At 44.6% G+C, this 15,829-nt stretch overlaps 1 protein-coding gene across 1 annotated transcript in view; it reads left to right on the forward strand.

Annotated features, from left to right (window-relative positions):
* The window catches only part of MERTK (MER proto-oncogene, tyrosine kinase), a 106,294-nt gene that overhangs the window by 31,250 nt on the left and 59,215 nt on the right, over nucleotides 1–15,829 (forward strand). The window contains exons 3-4 of the mRNA XM_058534606.1: nucleotides 5,713–5,813; nucleotides 7,791–7,964. Of these exons, the coding sequence (XP_058390589.1) occupies nucleotides 5,713–5,813; nucleotides 7,791–7,964 (275 nt within the window). The remainder of the gene's footprint in view (nucleotides 1–5,712; nucleotides 5,814–7,790; nucleotides 7,965–15,829) is intronic.

A 15,829-nucleotide genomic window follows, 5' to 3' on the forward strand; every position in this document is an offset into this window, starting at 1 on the left:
GCCTCCTTTGTGAGACTTAAGTCACCAGGCTGGACCTCCCCCTTGGCACTCCAACCAGCATCCCACCCCGTCTGCGTCTAATATCAGCTTGAAACTGTAGCGCGCGTCCATTTGTCCTGGCCCCGGGGCACTGCTTGGCCAAGACCTTTCCCTGGAGTCTCTAAAAGAGGGAGTAATTTGTGGGACATAATTAGCTCTAAAGTCTGGGATAGGGTGTAAAGAGCTTTCTAGCTTAGGTAGAAACGCTCCCTCATCAGGGAGAGTATGCCAGGAAGACACTAGTCATCAAACCAGAAGATTAAGGAGACCAACTCTCAAGCAAAAACAAAAGCTGATGCTCCTGTAGGCTGGCAGGCCCTGCAGATTTAGTTATTAGGGGATTTGTGGCAAAGGGAACGTATTTGATGTTTATTTTCTGTGTAGTCTAGGGTTTCCCAGTGCTCTTTAAAATCTGGCCTAGTTCCCAGTAGCTAAAGCTAGAAGGATTTTACTTTCAGAGTAGATTTTCTTTGTAAAGATGTTAAGTAGATAGTTTGGGTTCCCTACAACCCTGTACCCTTTGCAGCACCCCCTGCCCCATCCGGGTGAGATGCCTGTGTTAGCGGGGCCCCTGTGGGCGCTGTGTGCTGAGCCCCTCGCCCACAGCCTGCCATGTGTGGGTCTGCCGGATGCTTCTTGCCGGCTGTTATTTATCCTGCTGCTTTTGGTGACCCCAAAAGTGGAATTATGTATGAAAATCAGCAAAACATCTAGAAAATAAGAACATAATTTCTTAAGCCAAACCGTCAGCTAGAAAAATTTTTAGCTGCAGATCCCTGACACCCTGACTTGCTTCCTATTCAGAAGGCTTCCTTTCAGCTCAGAGTTGATACAAGGTCCCTGCACTCGGGTTACCCGTGGATCCTGTCAGCACCATTTGAACTATGGCAGGGAAAACAGGGTGCTTATCAGTGGGCCTTAGTATTTCTTTTTAACATTTTTTTTCATTTTTAGTTTTTATTATTGTGGTAAAATATACATAACATAAAATTTCCCCTTTTAACTCTTTTTGAGTGTACAATTCAGTGACATTCAATACATTCACACTGTTGTGCAACCATTGCCACCATCCATCCCCCAAATTTTTTCATCTTCCCAAACTAAAATTCTGTCCCCATTAAACACTAACTCCCCATTCCTCCTTCCCCCAGCTCCGGGCAACCTCTCTTCTACTTTCTTTCTCTATGAATTTGACTACTCTAGGTACCTCACATAAGTGGAATCATCCAATATTGATCTTTCTTTGTATTTCTTTTAAGAAGACCCTAGAGCTTCGCTGCTACTTATAAGCCGTTTCTGAGCAGCCCAGTCTAGCTGTGACAGGTCTGAGGGTCGGGAGATGCTGTGTGTCCTTGCAGGAGGTCCTGGGGCTGCCCCAGCCGAGGCTGCCCCGGGGTGACAGGCTTTTGCAGCTGCGGGCCTGCGGCTCTGTCCAGGTGGTTCCTGTCTAGACACCATGGCTGAGTCTGTATGGTTTCTTTGGTCCTCCCTGGTTCAGATGTTTGTATTTGACCAAAATCTGATAGGATTTTTATACCTTTTTTAAAAAGCAGCACATACACGTAAAATTCTCTCTCTTACTTCAGCCCCCAGCTCTTTCCCAGTGGGGAGCTGAGGTTACCCATTTTTTGGGTATCTTTCCAGAGATGGTATTCAATCCATATGAGTCGTGTGTGTGTGTGTGTGTGTGTAGTCCCCAGTATGGTGTGTTATTACTCACAGCTATGGTTAAATCTATACCCAGGGTTCACATTTTTTGTGGCTATGTAAATACTGTTTTCAGCTAAATCATGTAGTAGACTGTAATTACATTTTACTTCTTTATAACTTTTTTATTTTCCTGAATTTAATAGTTTTCTTGCTTGTTAGTTTGCTTAATTTTCTAAGTATCAATCACTCGTTCTTCCCTAAACTCTATACGAAAATATGCCTCTGCTCTCCAAATGACAAAATCCTCAGGACAGACGTTTCTCCTTGGAGACGCCCGTCTTGGAGCACTTCTCCTGCTGCAGTCTGGGCAGGTTGCCCTCCAGGTCTGGGGTCCAGCTGAGTCATCTTTGCCCTCGTTCTGGGCACCCTCACTCCTCCTGATTTCTAGCTCATGTTTCCTGGAGCCCAGGCCCCTGTCTTCTTGGCTTTTACCCCCGCACTTGGGCATAGAACCTATCGTCCACTGGCTTCCTGAAGCTTGCATGTCTGAAAATGCCATTTTTTTCCTACCGTCACCTTGAGGTAGTTTGGCCGGATACAGAAATGAAAAGGAAAATAATTTCTGTCATCATTTTGAAGTCATTAATGTATTTCCTTTTCACTTCCGGATTTGTTCTTGAGAAGTGGGGTGCTGTTCTGAGTCACTCGTGAACCACCTGCATTTCTTCTATCTGGAAGCTTTTGAGATCTTCACTTGATCTTGGAGTTGTGACTTTTCCCGGAGAAGCCCTGTGGTGGGACTTTTCTCTCCCACTGTGCTAGGAACCTGGGTAGGAAAGACTCACATCTCCAGTTTTGGGGCGTTTTCTTGAATTGTGCCCTCCACTCCCCTCTCTGTGTTCTTTCTGGAACTCGTCTGACTCAGTTGTTGGAAGGCCTAGATTGCTGTTCTGAGCTCAGAGCCTTTCCTGCTGGGCCTCCACGGCAGGATGAGGGACAACCACTCCTCTGTCTCCAGCCCCGCCTCACCCCCACCCTGCCTTCACATGGGAGCCTTTTCTTGGATGTCTAGAGAGCAACAAGTAGAATTATTTGTGAAAAACCTTTCCTGTGCTCTAGGTAAGATGGATCTAGACTTGCTCATTAATGCAGGCAAATAGTCCTTCTCACCAGACGATTGCTAAACTCTTCCTGACGTGAATGATTCAAGATTAAGTTTTGATCATTTTCCTTTTGTGTTCTCCTTTCCTACTCCTGGCCTGAAATGGTTGGCCTAAGGTACCCCTGGACTTATTGTGTAGTCTGATTTCTGCAGCCCAAGGTGTGCTGCTAAACTGTCATTTGTGCCTGATGGTGTTTCAGGTTCCCTGGGGCCTCTCTGCACAGGCGTGCTTTGCATCCTGGGCTGGGTGCAGCCCCCCTGGGGCTCCCTTTCTGGGGCTGTGCCCTGCATCCCGCTCTGGCCTTCACTTTCTCTCTGGTCGCTGTCTCCCTAACTCAGCGACAAGTCTGCCCCAACTCCGGGGTCCCAGGCCCTGAGCCAGAGCCAGGTCTTCAAAGGCACAGGTGTCCTCAGCCTGTCAGATCTCATCATCCACTCTGTCGAGCCCCTGGGCCGTGCCTCAAGAAAATGATGCCTCTTCTATAGTGAACTTGTGAAATATGTGGAAAGGACCCCCTCTTCAGCAGCCAACACCTTGATTTTCCTTAGCACTGCGAAGAAGACTAGACTGGTCAGCTGTGCAGAATATTCGAGAGCTGCTGAAAGCCAGGGTTCACCATTCAGCCACTAGTTATTACCCATGATGGTCAGGGCACCAGTCTAGACACATGCTTCTCCCTCTTTCTTTTGCCCCTTCCTGTCACCCTAACATTCAGGGATATTATCGGGGGGAAGGTCAGCTAGCCCCTTATCTGGAGATATCTGTCCCGTGAGGGCTCTTTCTGTCTTCTCCTAGTGACCTGTAGATATTGTAACATTCAGCTCCTGCCCTAAAGCGTGGAGAGATCTGGCCTTTCCTTGACCCCGAGGTCCTCCTCAAGTCCAACATTTATTCCTCGGGTGCATTCCAGAATTATATTGCTCTTACACAGGAATGAGGGGAAAGGGGAAGAAAGTATTCCAAGTCAGTGGGACACTGCTCAGATGGGCACATCAGGAAGCACAGGTGACAGGCGACAGTCACGCTGCTGAGTCCTGAGAACAATAAGGAGATGATATTAACCCAAGCAGCTCTGGTCCTCCTAGTTCTGATTGACACCATTCTTGGCATGTATTTTAGTTACTCTGTGTATCACGGGCTAACAGGGATCTGCAAAATGGTATTGTCGGGGAGAAGTTGTATTTAAAATGTTCAGTGTTTGTTCTGAAAATTTGTGTTCAACCTAAGGGAACTGTGGTTCCTCGCGGCCTGGGGGCCCTCACTGCCGTGTGCTGGCTCTAGAGGCCAACTCCCCTGTGCTAACGGCTGGCAGCTGCCCGTGGGCCAGGATGGGGCCCCCTCTGACCTTGCTAGCTTCCTGGTCTCTTTTAAACCTTAAGTCTCAGACCTTTACAGGTTGAGGGATAGGTTTTATTTTGCTTTGGGATAAATAAGTTGTATCAGGGGAGCAAGCTGCTAGGAAGGAAGGGGTACCTCTCCATGTTTTTCTTCTTCTTTTTCCGCTAGTCATGGTCTTCTTTGCTGTGTCTGATGAGCAAAGAAGAAATCAGTGCCTTTGGGCCAAAAAGGCATTCTTTGTTGGAGAGCATCTGAGAGCATTTCAAAGTGTTCTTCATTCCTTCACCCCGTCCCACCCTCGCCTAAGTGCAGGTTTCACATTTCTTGTGTAACTTTCCATTTGTGAACGTGTCGGAAAGGTGGAAAGCAGGATTCTCAACCTCTTAGAGCCAAGGCTGCCTATTTATGTCAGATATTTTATAACATGTAGTGTTTAAACTGTAATATAAGAAAAACAGAAGAAAGGTGATTTATAATGAAATAATCTGAATGTGCACTTGTAAATGCTGGGCATGACCACACCAGGAGAGATGATAAAGTACACAGGGGACCCTGGCACACCCCGTGCATATGGCAGCTGCAAATGGAGCGGTGCTGTCAGCAATCCATTTTCCAAATGATGACTGAGTCACTGCAAAGTTCCAAACATGACAAAGGGATCATCGTGGCCCTCCATTTTCATGGTCCTGGGACATTAGGTGGATATTAAAACCAGGCGAAATGCTTCGTATGTATGTAAAATAGAATTGAGTTCAAGTCTCAGAAGGTCGCTTGGGATATGAAACAGTTGCCCCTGGCCTCTAAAAGCCGTGGTGCCCCCTAGTTATTGTGACCACCAAAACAACCCTACAAATTTGCAAAATGCCTTGAGGGGGCGGCACCCCAATACTGAGAACCCTGGTATAGAATCTACCGTACAAGTCAGGACAAGTGACAGCATATGCATTAGTCAGGGTTCTTCAGAGAAACAGAACCAATAGGATGTATGTGTATATATGTGTGTGTGTGTGTGTGTGTGTGTGTGTGTGTGTGTGTGTGTGTGTGTGTGTGTGTAAAGAGAGAGTGAAAGAAATTTATTTTAAGGAATTGGCTAATGTGATTGTGGGTGCTGGCAAGTCTGAAATCTGCAGGGTGTCAGCTGGAGACCCAGGGAAGAGTTCATATTGCAGTCTTGGGTCCCAAAGCAGTTTGGAGGCAGAATTCCCTCTTCTTTGGAGGACCTCAGTCTTTGCTCATAAGACCATCAAATGACTGCATGAGGCCCACCCATGTGATGGAGGGTAATCTGCTTTACTCAGAGTCTACTGAATTAAATCTTAATCATGTCGGAAAAATACCTTCACAGAAACATCTAGAGTAATGTTTGACCAAATAAATATCTGCGTACCATGACCCAGCCCCATGTTGACACATAAGATTAACCATCACAGCATATGACAAAGAAGTTGAAAAACGTTCTGTTCCTATAGTAGAAACTTGAAGGGTAGTCACTGTAAATATCTTTATGTATCTTTCTCTGAAGCATAACCAGTGTGCAGCGTTCAGACAATGGGTCGTATATCTGTAAGATGAAAATAAACAATGAAGAGATCGTGTCTGACCCCATCTACGTCGAGGTGCAAGGTAAGTCCAGAGGCCACAGTGTCCCCTTGCCCCAGGGCTGTTTGTTTTAGAGCCTGTATTAATTGCTTTGTACATAATACTCTAGAGTTTGGCATGCCCATTTATAACTCTGTATGCAAACCTTGCTTATCCATAAACACTGAAATTTTACAAGGTGATCTTTTTAAACTTTAGGTAATAATGAATTGAATTCAGTTCTTAAAGTTTGAGCTCTATCCTAGGCACTAGGGCTGAGATAAAGGATTATGGACTTCCTTCTCCTCAGGTTATTTACAATAAAAAAGCTGAAGTCTTTTTATTTTAGGAAGCAAAATGCATTCTATTATCCAGGTTTCAGTGCTGGCACCAGATACCACTCACCTGGTCAAGTGGCTATTTGCTGATTACTCAGTGTGTTTTCCTGTCTTGCCTATGTGGACAGTGAAACCGGGGAGGGTGAGCGGTTTTCCTGACTGAATCAGCGGCTCGGGCTGGGACTCCTTTCTGGTCCCTAGGATTTGTCAGGCCCGTGGTTCAGTGCCGTTCCATGACATGGCGTGAAATGGGCTTGGTGGGGGTGAGAAGTGGGACATCGGGCAAGGAGAAGGCAGTCTCTGCCCTTCAGGAATTTGAACTCTAGTGGGGAACGTGAGCTGATGCACAGGTGAGCCAGGCCAGGAGAGGCCAGGCCCTGGGTCTCAGGGTTTGCATGCGCGGCTCTGCAGTGGCAGGGTCTGTCAAGAAAGGCTTCAAGGAGGAAGCACCTTTATTACCACCCCAAGGGGTTGCTCCCCACCAGCCACGGGGCTGCCCTCCATGGCCCCTGCATTTCTCTCTCTGAGGTGCCTCTGTCAGCAGAGCCATCAGAACAACTACTTTTCTGCTTTCCCCTGACCCTCCTCATCAGTCTTGAGAGCAGGTGATTAGCTTTTCAGGGAAGTTCAACTAGAAGCATCTCCCACTAAAAGGCTCCTCTGCGACCCATTCTTTTGCAAACCTGAACCTGATCCACCCCTAATGCTGCAGGAGGCCTGAGAGAGGGAGGGCCCTCGGAGGAGTCTCTTTCAGAACTTTGTTCTAGGCCCATCCCAGGCTGGACAGCTAATGCCTCAGGGTTCTGTCAGCATCAGCCAGAGGGGCTTCCTACATTTGCTGCTAATCTGAGGAAAATATTTAGAGGACATTTTACTTGTCAGAATCCCAGAAAAATGTCCAGAGCAGGAACACGTTAGGGCCAAATGGAGTTTTGCAAAACTTTGAAACAGGAAAAAAGAATCCTATTTTAACTCTCCCACATCATTCCTGCTGGGACGAGATCTGCGAGTTCCTAATCCCAAAAGAACACAGTTTAAAAGCCTGAGGACAGTTAGCCTGATCTGTTAAATTTTTGGCACATGCCCCAAATAACTACTAACTGGCTTTCTCCGAGATACTCCTCAAGTCCCCTTCCTTATGACCCTGATTCTGGAATTACAGTAGGAGATCTTAGGATTGTGGCTGTGTCTACATTGTTTTCATGAGCATGTGCTGTGAAAAGTGTTCAGCCCTGTGCAGGTGTACAGATTTTAAAACTTACGATCACGCATCTGCAAGTCTCATACACAATAGATTGTCCTCAAAAACAGGCAGGCCTATTACATGGCTTTGTTCTTACGCCGTGTTTATTTGGGTAAGGAATACTGAAAACCTGCCAGCCTGCCCCAGGAGTGTGAGCAACCCCTGATTTCAGAACTGCCAGGCCTCCCGTCTGGTAAAACCAGTTCTGAATCAGTTTTCGTTACAACCTCTTTGGGAAAGTGTCCTGGAAAGCCAGCTGGCGCTAGACTGGTAGGAGTGAGCCTCTGTTCTCTCTTACCCAACTTTCAGGAGGTGAAGACAGACCGTTTCAGGCCTGAGGTGGTAGGTAAAGAAATCTCCTGTGTCTAGTTCCACTGCACTTGGGGCTCTGCCTTTCCTTATGGATCTGAAACGTTCTTTCCCTTGACTCTTTCTCTGCAGGACTTCCTCACTTTACCAGGCAGCCTGAGAGCATGAATGTCACCAGAAACACAGCCTTCAACCTCACCTGTCAGGCCGTGGGCCCGCCTGAGCCCGTCATCATATTCTGGGTTCAAAACAGCAGCCGCGTTAATGAACAGCCTGAAAAATCCCCCTCCGTTCTAACTGTTCCTGGTAAGTCCGAGCTGTGTGATTTATTTACCATTTTCTCTCTAAGAGGGGAAGGGATCAAAAGTTTGGTGACCGCTGCTGTGCGCCAGCAATGGGCAGTGGAGGAGGATGAAAATGCAGGTGTGGCAGCTGAGGTGAGGGGCCAGGCAGATGGGAAGGCAGGTAGGAATCTCAGGTGTGAGGGCCCACGGGCCGGGGCTGGGAAGTGGGTGAGTGCCCTGAAGGGGGTCTGTGGTGAAGTTGGTGAAGTGGCCAGAATCCCCGAGCCCAGGCAGTGGGAGCCCCGCTCACATCTCCCATTGCAGCTGTGGCCTTGCTGGCCTGGCAGGTCCTGCACTTCAGGAACCAGTGATAGGAAGACCTCAGTGAGGTTTGACAGCAAGGCAAATGCATGGGTCACGGGGGCTGTTGTGGGAAGATTGCGTCATTGTGGGATTGTGGCCGCGTTGACAGTCAGTGGTCATCTTGATTTCCATCTGAACGGGAGTGCCCGGCTTCGTTCCCGTCACTCCGCTGTGTGCTCTTAGAGTCAGCACCATTGATGTTGCCCGTGCTGCTAGTGCCAGTGGGCTCCTTTTTGGCTCCACTCTTTGCGTCTTTCAGCAATCTCTGACAAAGTTACCGCTCCCTAATCCTTCCTTTCTTCATGCATTCAGCAAATGTTCTGTGAGGGACGGCTCTATGCCAGAGGCTGTTCTAGGCACTGAGAACACAGTGGTGAACTTCTAGAAACACTGTCTTCCTGGCTTTCTTCCCACCTCACTGCTCCTCCTCTGCCTTTGCAGGAGTTCAGAATTTGGTGGTGTCCCAGAGCTCAGTCCTGGACCCACTTCTGTTCACTCTGAGACACTGCCTCCTGGGAGAGTTCCTCCGGGCCCTTGGCTTCCATACCACCTGTGTGATAATGACCTCGAACCTTGTATCTCCAGCCAGACCTCTCTCCTGAGCTTCAGGCCCCTGTATCCAGCTGCCTTCTTCGCATTTCCACTTGCTGACTGTGTAGGCGTCTTAAAATGAAACTCTTAATTTTCCCCCAGACTTGTTCTGCCCCAGAATTCCCCGTCTTGGTAAATCATATCACCGTCTCCCCATCCTTCCTTTTTCATGTTGAGTGTATCAGCAGTTCTGTCAGTTCTGCTTCTCCAGTATATCTGGAATCTGTCTTTTCTCCATCTCTGCTGCGTTTGCCCCGGTTCATGTCACTGCAAGCTCTTGCCAACACTGCTGCACTAGCTTCCTAGTTGATCTCTTTGCTTCCAGCCTTGTCCCCACTCTAATCCATCCTCTTCAGTGGCAGATCACACGTCATCCACCTGCTGGAAACCCTGCAGTGACTTCCCATTGTCTTAGACTGTCATTCAGAGTCCTTCCTGCCCCTGCCCGTAGGCCCTGCCTGCTCTGGTCCCTGCCCAGCTCTCTCACTGAACCCCATGCCACTCTTTCCTGCCTGCTTATTAAGCACCAGTCACACTGATTATCTTTCATTTCCTCAGACACATCGCCATCCTTCCTGCCTCAGGACCTTTGTACTCTCTCTTCTGTCTGCCTACAATGTTCTTCCGACTGCCCTTCGTCCTGTGACACAACCCAAATATCACTTTTTCAAAGAGACTTTCCCTGGTCACTCTTAACTATTTCAGTTAAGATACCCCAATACTGACTCCCCTTTATTGACTTATGCTCATGTCTTCTTGTGGACTTCTTCAGTACACGCGTCATAGTCTATGAGTACCCTGTTTATTTGTCTAGTCTCCTTGTCTGTCTTCCTAGAGAATATCTGCTCAGTAAGGACAAGGACTTTGTCTCTCCCAAGGCAATGCCTGCCTCAGTAGTACTCACTGAGTATTTATGGCAAGAATGGATCAGCAAGTGAATGCCAGCTCCTAGCTATGGTCGCTGAATCACTTTTCTAACTCCTGACTCCACGAGGAATATTATGGTTTCCTCTGCCTCCGTCTGAGTTTTCTTTGGGTTTCTCCAAGGAGTTGATAATCAGGTGACTTCTTTGCTCAAAATCAATTTAAAAAATACACTTCACCCTTTCTAGGATGGTTACTGTGAAGTGCCATAAAGAGAGATTTGTTTCATCGAGGTAAAATTGACATACAATTAAATGCATAGAACTTGAGTACACAGCTCAGTGAGTTTTGGTAGACACCCACATAACCACGACTTCAGTCAAGATACGGAACACCGCTCTCACCTCAGAAAGTTCCCTCCTGGTCAGTGCCCACCTCCCCCAGGCAACACTGTTCTGACGTCTATCGTCATAGATTAGTTTTGCCAGTTCTTGAACTTTAAATAAATGGAATCCTAAAGTATATATTCTTTTGTGTCAAGCTTCCTTCACTCAAAGTGACGTTTTGGGAGATTCATCCACGTTGTTGTAGCAGTAGTGTAGTTTTTACTGCTGATAGTGCTCTGTTGTATGAACGTGCTGTATTTTGTTTCTCTATTTGTTTGGTGGACGTTTGGGGTGTCGATGGCTGTTGGCTATTAGAAATAAAGTAGCTCTGAGTATTTGTGTGTAAGTCTTCCGGGGAACTTAACGTTTTTATTTTGTCTTGAATAAATAGCTGGGAGGGGAACGGGTGGGTCACGTGAAGGGTATATGTTTAACTTCTCAAGAAACCACCAAACTGTTTTCCAAAGTGGTTGCATCAAGTACCATTCCTAGTGGCAGTGGATGAGAGTTGCAGTTGTTCCGTCCACACCCTTGCCAACATTTGATGTGGTTAATCATTTTTAAAACTTTAGGCATTCTAGTGGATGTGAAATGGTAAATTATTGTGGTTTTGATTTGCACTTCGTTTCTCTGTGTAATTTTAGATTAGATTTAGAAAAGATTTTAGCATCTCTTGTGCTTATTTCCCAGTCATATATTCTTTTGGGTGAAGTGTCACTTTAGGTCTGTTGCCTATTTCCATATAAATCTTAGAATCAGCTTGACAGTTTTTATGAAAAAGCCTGCTGTGATTTTGTTGGCAGTTGTATTGAATTCACAGATCGATTTAGGGGGAGATGACATCTTAATAATATTGAGACTTCTAATCCGTGAACACACTCTCTTTGTTTATTTAGGTATTCTTTAATTTCCCTCAGCGATTTTTTTGTAGTTTTTGATGTAGAGGTCTTCCCTGTCATTTGTTAAATTTATTGTTAAATATTTTATGTTTCTGATGCTGGTAAGAAGCATATTTGATTTCATTTGCTAATTGTTTACTATTGGTGTATAGAAAATAAATGGATTTTTGTGTGTTGATGTAATATCCTACAACCTTGCTAAATTCACTTATTAGTTCTAAGAGGTTTTTTGGTTTTTTTTTAATTTTTTAAAAAATTTTATTTATTTATGTATTTCCCCCCAAAGCCCCAGTAGATAGCTGTATGTCATAGCTGCACATCCTTCTAGTTGCTGTATGTGGGACGCGGCCTCAGCATGGCCGGAGAAACGGTGGGTCGGTGCGCGCCCGGGATCCGAACCCGGGCCGCCAGCAGCGGAGCGCGCGGGCTTTAACTGCTAAGCCACGGGGCCAGCCCCTAAGATGTTTTTTTTTATTGTAGATTCACTGTATTTTCTATGTAAACAATAATGTCACCTGCAAATAGAGACAGTTTTACTTCTGCGTCTCCAATCCTTGTCTTTTTATCTCTGTTCCTTTCCTCATTTCGCTGGCCAGGGCCTCCAGCACAATGCTGAATAAAAGCGGGGAGAGGATATCTGTTCTGGATCACCAAGTGTGATGTTAACTGTGGGTTTTTTGTAGGTGCCCTTCATTAGGTGGAAGAAGTTTTCTCTTATTCTTAGTTCGCTGAAAATTTTATTTTTTGTTATTATGGGTGTCAAATTTTGTCAAATTCGCTTTCTCCGCCTACTGAGATGATCATATGGCTTTTCTCCATTATTCTCTTAATATGTTAAATTACATTGATTTGATTTTCAAATGTTAAACCAATGTTGCATTCCTGGGGTAAACTCTGCTTGGTCATGATGTAGTGTGTGGTGGATTCACTTTGCTAATATTTAAAGATTTTTGCAAACTAGGGTAACACCAACTGCATGTACTGCAATTCAGTTCTGATACTCCCAGGAGTTAGTGCAGAGCCCATAGGTTAAGGACAAAGTCCACCACAAGACTGCCCTCACTTCAGATGCCAGCCACAAGTCTTGGGGGCTCCCCAGGCCACCTGCACTTCTTACTGACTGGCTGTGAATTTGGAGGTTCCCATGACCCCCTCCAGTTTGATAATTTGCTAAAACAACTCGCAGAACTCAGGAAAGTGCTATACTTATGATTACAATTTTATATCAAAGGATACACATAGGGTGAGGTGTGGGAGGGTCCCAAATACAGAGTTTCCATGGCCTTTCCGAGTGGAATTAGAGTGTGTTACCCTCCTGGTACATCAGAGTGTTCACTGAACAGGAAACTCTGCTGAGCTTTGGGGTCCCAAGTTTTTATTGGAGTTTCGTTACATAGACACAACTGATTAAATCATTGGCCATGTGATTGAACATGATCTCCAGACCTCCCTCCCCTCCCTAGAGATTGGGAAGATGGGCTAATATCACGTGACTCAAACCCTTTCATCACGTGGTTGGTCGTTCTGGTGACTAGTCCCCATCCTGAAGTTATCTAGGGCCCCGCACCCCCCATGAGTCACCTCGTTAGCATAACAAAGCCACTGCTATCGCTCAGGAAATTGCAAGGGACAAAAGCCAGTCGAATTCTTTATTATACAGCGGTGTTCATAAGGGAAATTGGTTTATAATTTTTTTTTTGTAATGTTAGTTTTTGGTATCAGGGCATTGTTGACCTCATAAGTGTTCCCACCTCCTCTGTTTTCTGAAAGAGTTTAGTAACATTGGTGTTATTTTGGAAAGATGCATCAAGTTCAGTGGAGGCTATAACCGCTTGTGTTTTGGACGCTGTATTTCTGCTAATGCACTTTGCATTGCCTTTTTGATGAAGGTTAATGTATTGGTTAATGTTGAGTTTGAGGTTAACTGAAATCCTCAGGTCTTTTTTCTCATTAATTGCTGCAAAGTCAAAGCTCTCCTGTGTCTTGTATATTGAATTATTTTTTAAATTTAGCCTAACATTTGACATTTATCCTTAACAAAATTTTGTCCATTGTCTCATCCTACCAAGGCCATTTTGAACCTTGATTCTCTCATTGGATTAGCAAATCATTTCCCTGCTTTGTGCCAGCTGTTTTTTGGTCTCTTCCAAGTCATTGATGGAAATCTGGATTCTAATCTAACCCAGGGCAGAGCCCAATGGCCTGTTAATAAAGGCAACCTCTGAGTTGACATCAGTTCTTTAAGTCAACTCTCTTGGCTACTGTTCAACCAGTAGTAAATCTGCTTAATTTTATTTTTTCCACCGTTTATTTCTCCATCTTGTCTTCCGAGATATTCCTTGATACATTGGGCTAGTAACTGTCACAGAAAGACAGGAAATCAGTTTGGAATTTGTTTTGAAATCAGACCTGACTTATTGTTGGTGAGGTGAACTCCTACATATGACAGTTTTCCACATTCTTATAGGCACCAATTTGATAACCTCATCTTAAGTTTTGCTGTTGTTTCTCTCTCTCAGTGATTCTGTGCTTACCAGAATCAAGTCATTTTCTTTATGAAAATAGGGACAAAATCTCCCCATCTCTGTTCATCTAGAACTTTTCCTCTTTGTAAATTTTCTCAGAAATTAGAAGTGTGTTTCTGTGATAAGATCTGAAAATTCTTTTAATACCCAAGGCTACATATGATTTGTCTCAGCTTGGAGATCTGATTTATTTCTAAATGGTGATACACCCTTACAACTGCCGTTTGTTTTGGGTTTCAAGATCTTTACAGTTTTCATTTTACTTTCTTTAATTGGCAGATTTTTTCCTTTGGTAAGGAAGATAGAAGTAAAACAGACACTAAGCAGTTTATAGCCTAATAATGTGCTTTTTAAAAATAACCTTTATTGGGATGGTAGTTACACGAAGCTACACATCTGATTAACTTACACAGAGCTACAAACACACACAAATAAGTCCATGTATAATTGGTGAAAGCTGAATAAGCTCTGTGGATGGTACCCATGTCAGTTTCCTGGTTCTGACCGTGTGCTAGAGTTATGTAAGACGTTAACACTGGGAGGGTAGAGCGAAGAGTGCGTGGAACTTCCTTGTATATTTCTTTACATCTTTCTTTGACTCTATAATTATTTCAAAATAAAAGGTTTCTAAAAACTTTATTTTACATAATTATTTATGTTAAAAGTGTAGAAAATTCAGGAAAGTATTTTCACATCTTATTACACATTTACAATTACAATGAAAACACTGATCTGATTCCCTCCAGACTTTTTCTATAAGTATATATGTTTGTGTGTATATATAGATCTATATAAGTCATTTTTCTTTAAATTACAATGATAATACATGTGCAGATTAATTTCAGCCTTTTTATTACACAAATAATATGTGAACGCATATTCACTGTAAAACTTTCAAACCATAGTGACATACGAAAGTCAAATGTGAAGGTCTCCCTCTAATCTCCACACTTTCACTCCTCTAGACAAAGGAAGCCAATGTCAACCATTGGTTCCCTTCCTCCCAGGCCCTTTCTAGTCCTTTAAATACACTCGTATATGTGCATATACACACTGATCGCCAAAACATGTAGATCTTTCCATGTAGCTACTCATGGGCTTGTCTCATGGTTTGTGACAGTTGCCTCAGTGCGTGGATGGCCTGTAATTTGTTTAACCACTCCCTTGTTGATGAACATTTAGGTTATTTTAATTTTTTTTTTCTGTTACGCATGAAGACATCTTTGTACCCGTGTGTATTTCTTCTCTGAAGACCTTGCTGGACACCAGGTACTTGTCTGTGCACCCACAGTGCCTCTTCCATAAGTCTGGTACCTCCCCACCACATGGAGGCACAACCCTCTGCTTGTCTGCCTCCCCCTGGGTTCTTAATGTGTGATTATTACCTATTAGTTATTAATTGGTTTATCCCCATCACCCAGCACAGTGCCTGGCACATCAGAACCATGTGAATGAATGAATGAACTGATGAAGAAATGAACAAGTTACGAAACAGCCCCTCAGTCTTACATCCCTTCATTGGGACAAAGGGACATAGTGATCGTGAAGTAACTTGTATTTGTATCATTATTTTTGCATTTAAACTCTGTCTCATCTCTTTTTCTCATTGATATCTCTAACCAGTTCTGTGAAATTAATAGAACGGGATTTTTAAATATCCATTTGCAGACCCAAAGGACTTCAGTAAGTCCAGGGAGAAAGGGCCCCGAGTGCAGGGCTTGTGCTGGACCTGTCAAGTCTATCAAGTCAGCTACTAGCATCTGAGTTTTGTAACACTGTAAAAGAACTACATAAAAATTATTCTTATTTACATCAGTTTTTAATTCTGAGAACACTTTAGTGTGATTCCTGAGCCCCTCCCAGAGGTTCACGTTTGGGGAGCTAGGTGAGGAGGCCGTTGTGATCTGAGATGCCTTAGGGGGACTTTGGCCCAAGCAGCGCCTCACCTGCTGATGTAAGGCTATGTCTGCAGGGAGTTGCCACTCTATCTTGAAATTAACTCGAAGTAAACTTCTGATCCCTTCTCCTGAGAGAATGTTAAGCAGGGAAGTGGTTTAAAGAGTCCTGATTGTTAAGACTGCTTTGAGCATGCATGTTTATGAGCAGGAATGTCGTACACTTTTTCCCTCTTGATACCAGATTTTTTTTTTCTCTGTGATGTAAGAGCTGACTTGAAGAGACATGAGCAAAGAAGTACTTTGTCTAAAGGGCATTACTCTGAGTCAACAAAGCAGTCTCAAAGGTTACATGCTATATGAT

The sequence above is a fragment of the Diceros bicornis genome, chromosome 40, assembly GCF_020826845.1.
Source record: "Diceros bicornis minor isolate mBicDic1 chromosome 40, mDicBic1.mat.cur, whole genome shotgun sequence".
Taxonomy (NCBI): domain Eukaryota; kingdom Metazoa; phylum Chordata; class Mammalia; order Perissodactyla; family Rhinocerotidae; genus Diceros; species Diceros bicornis.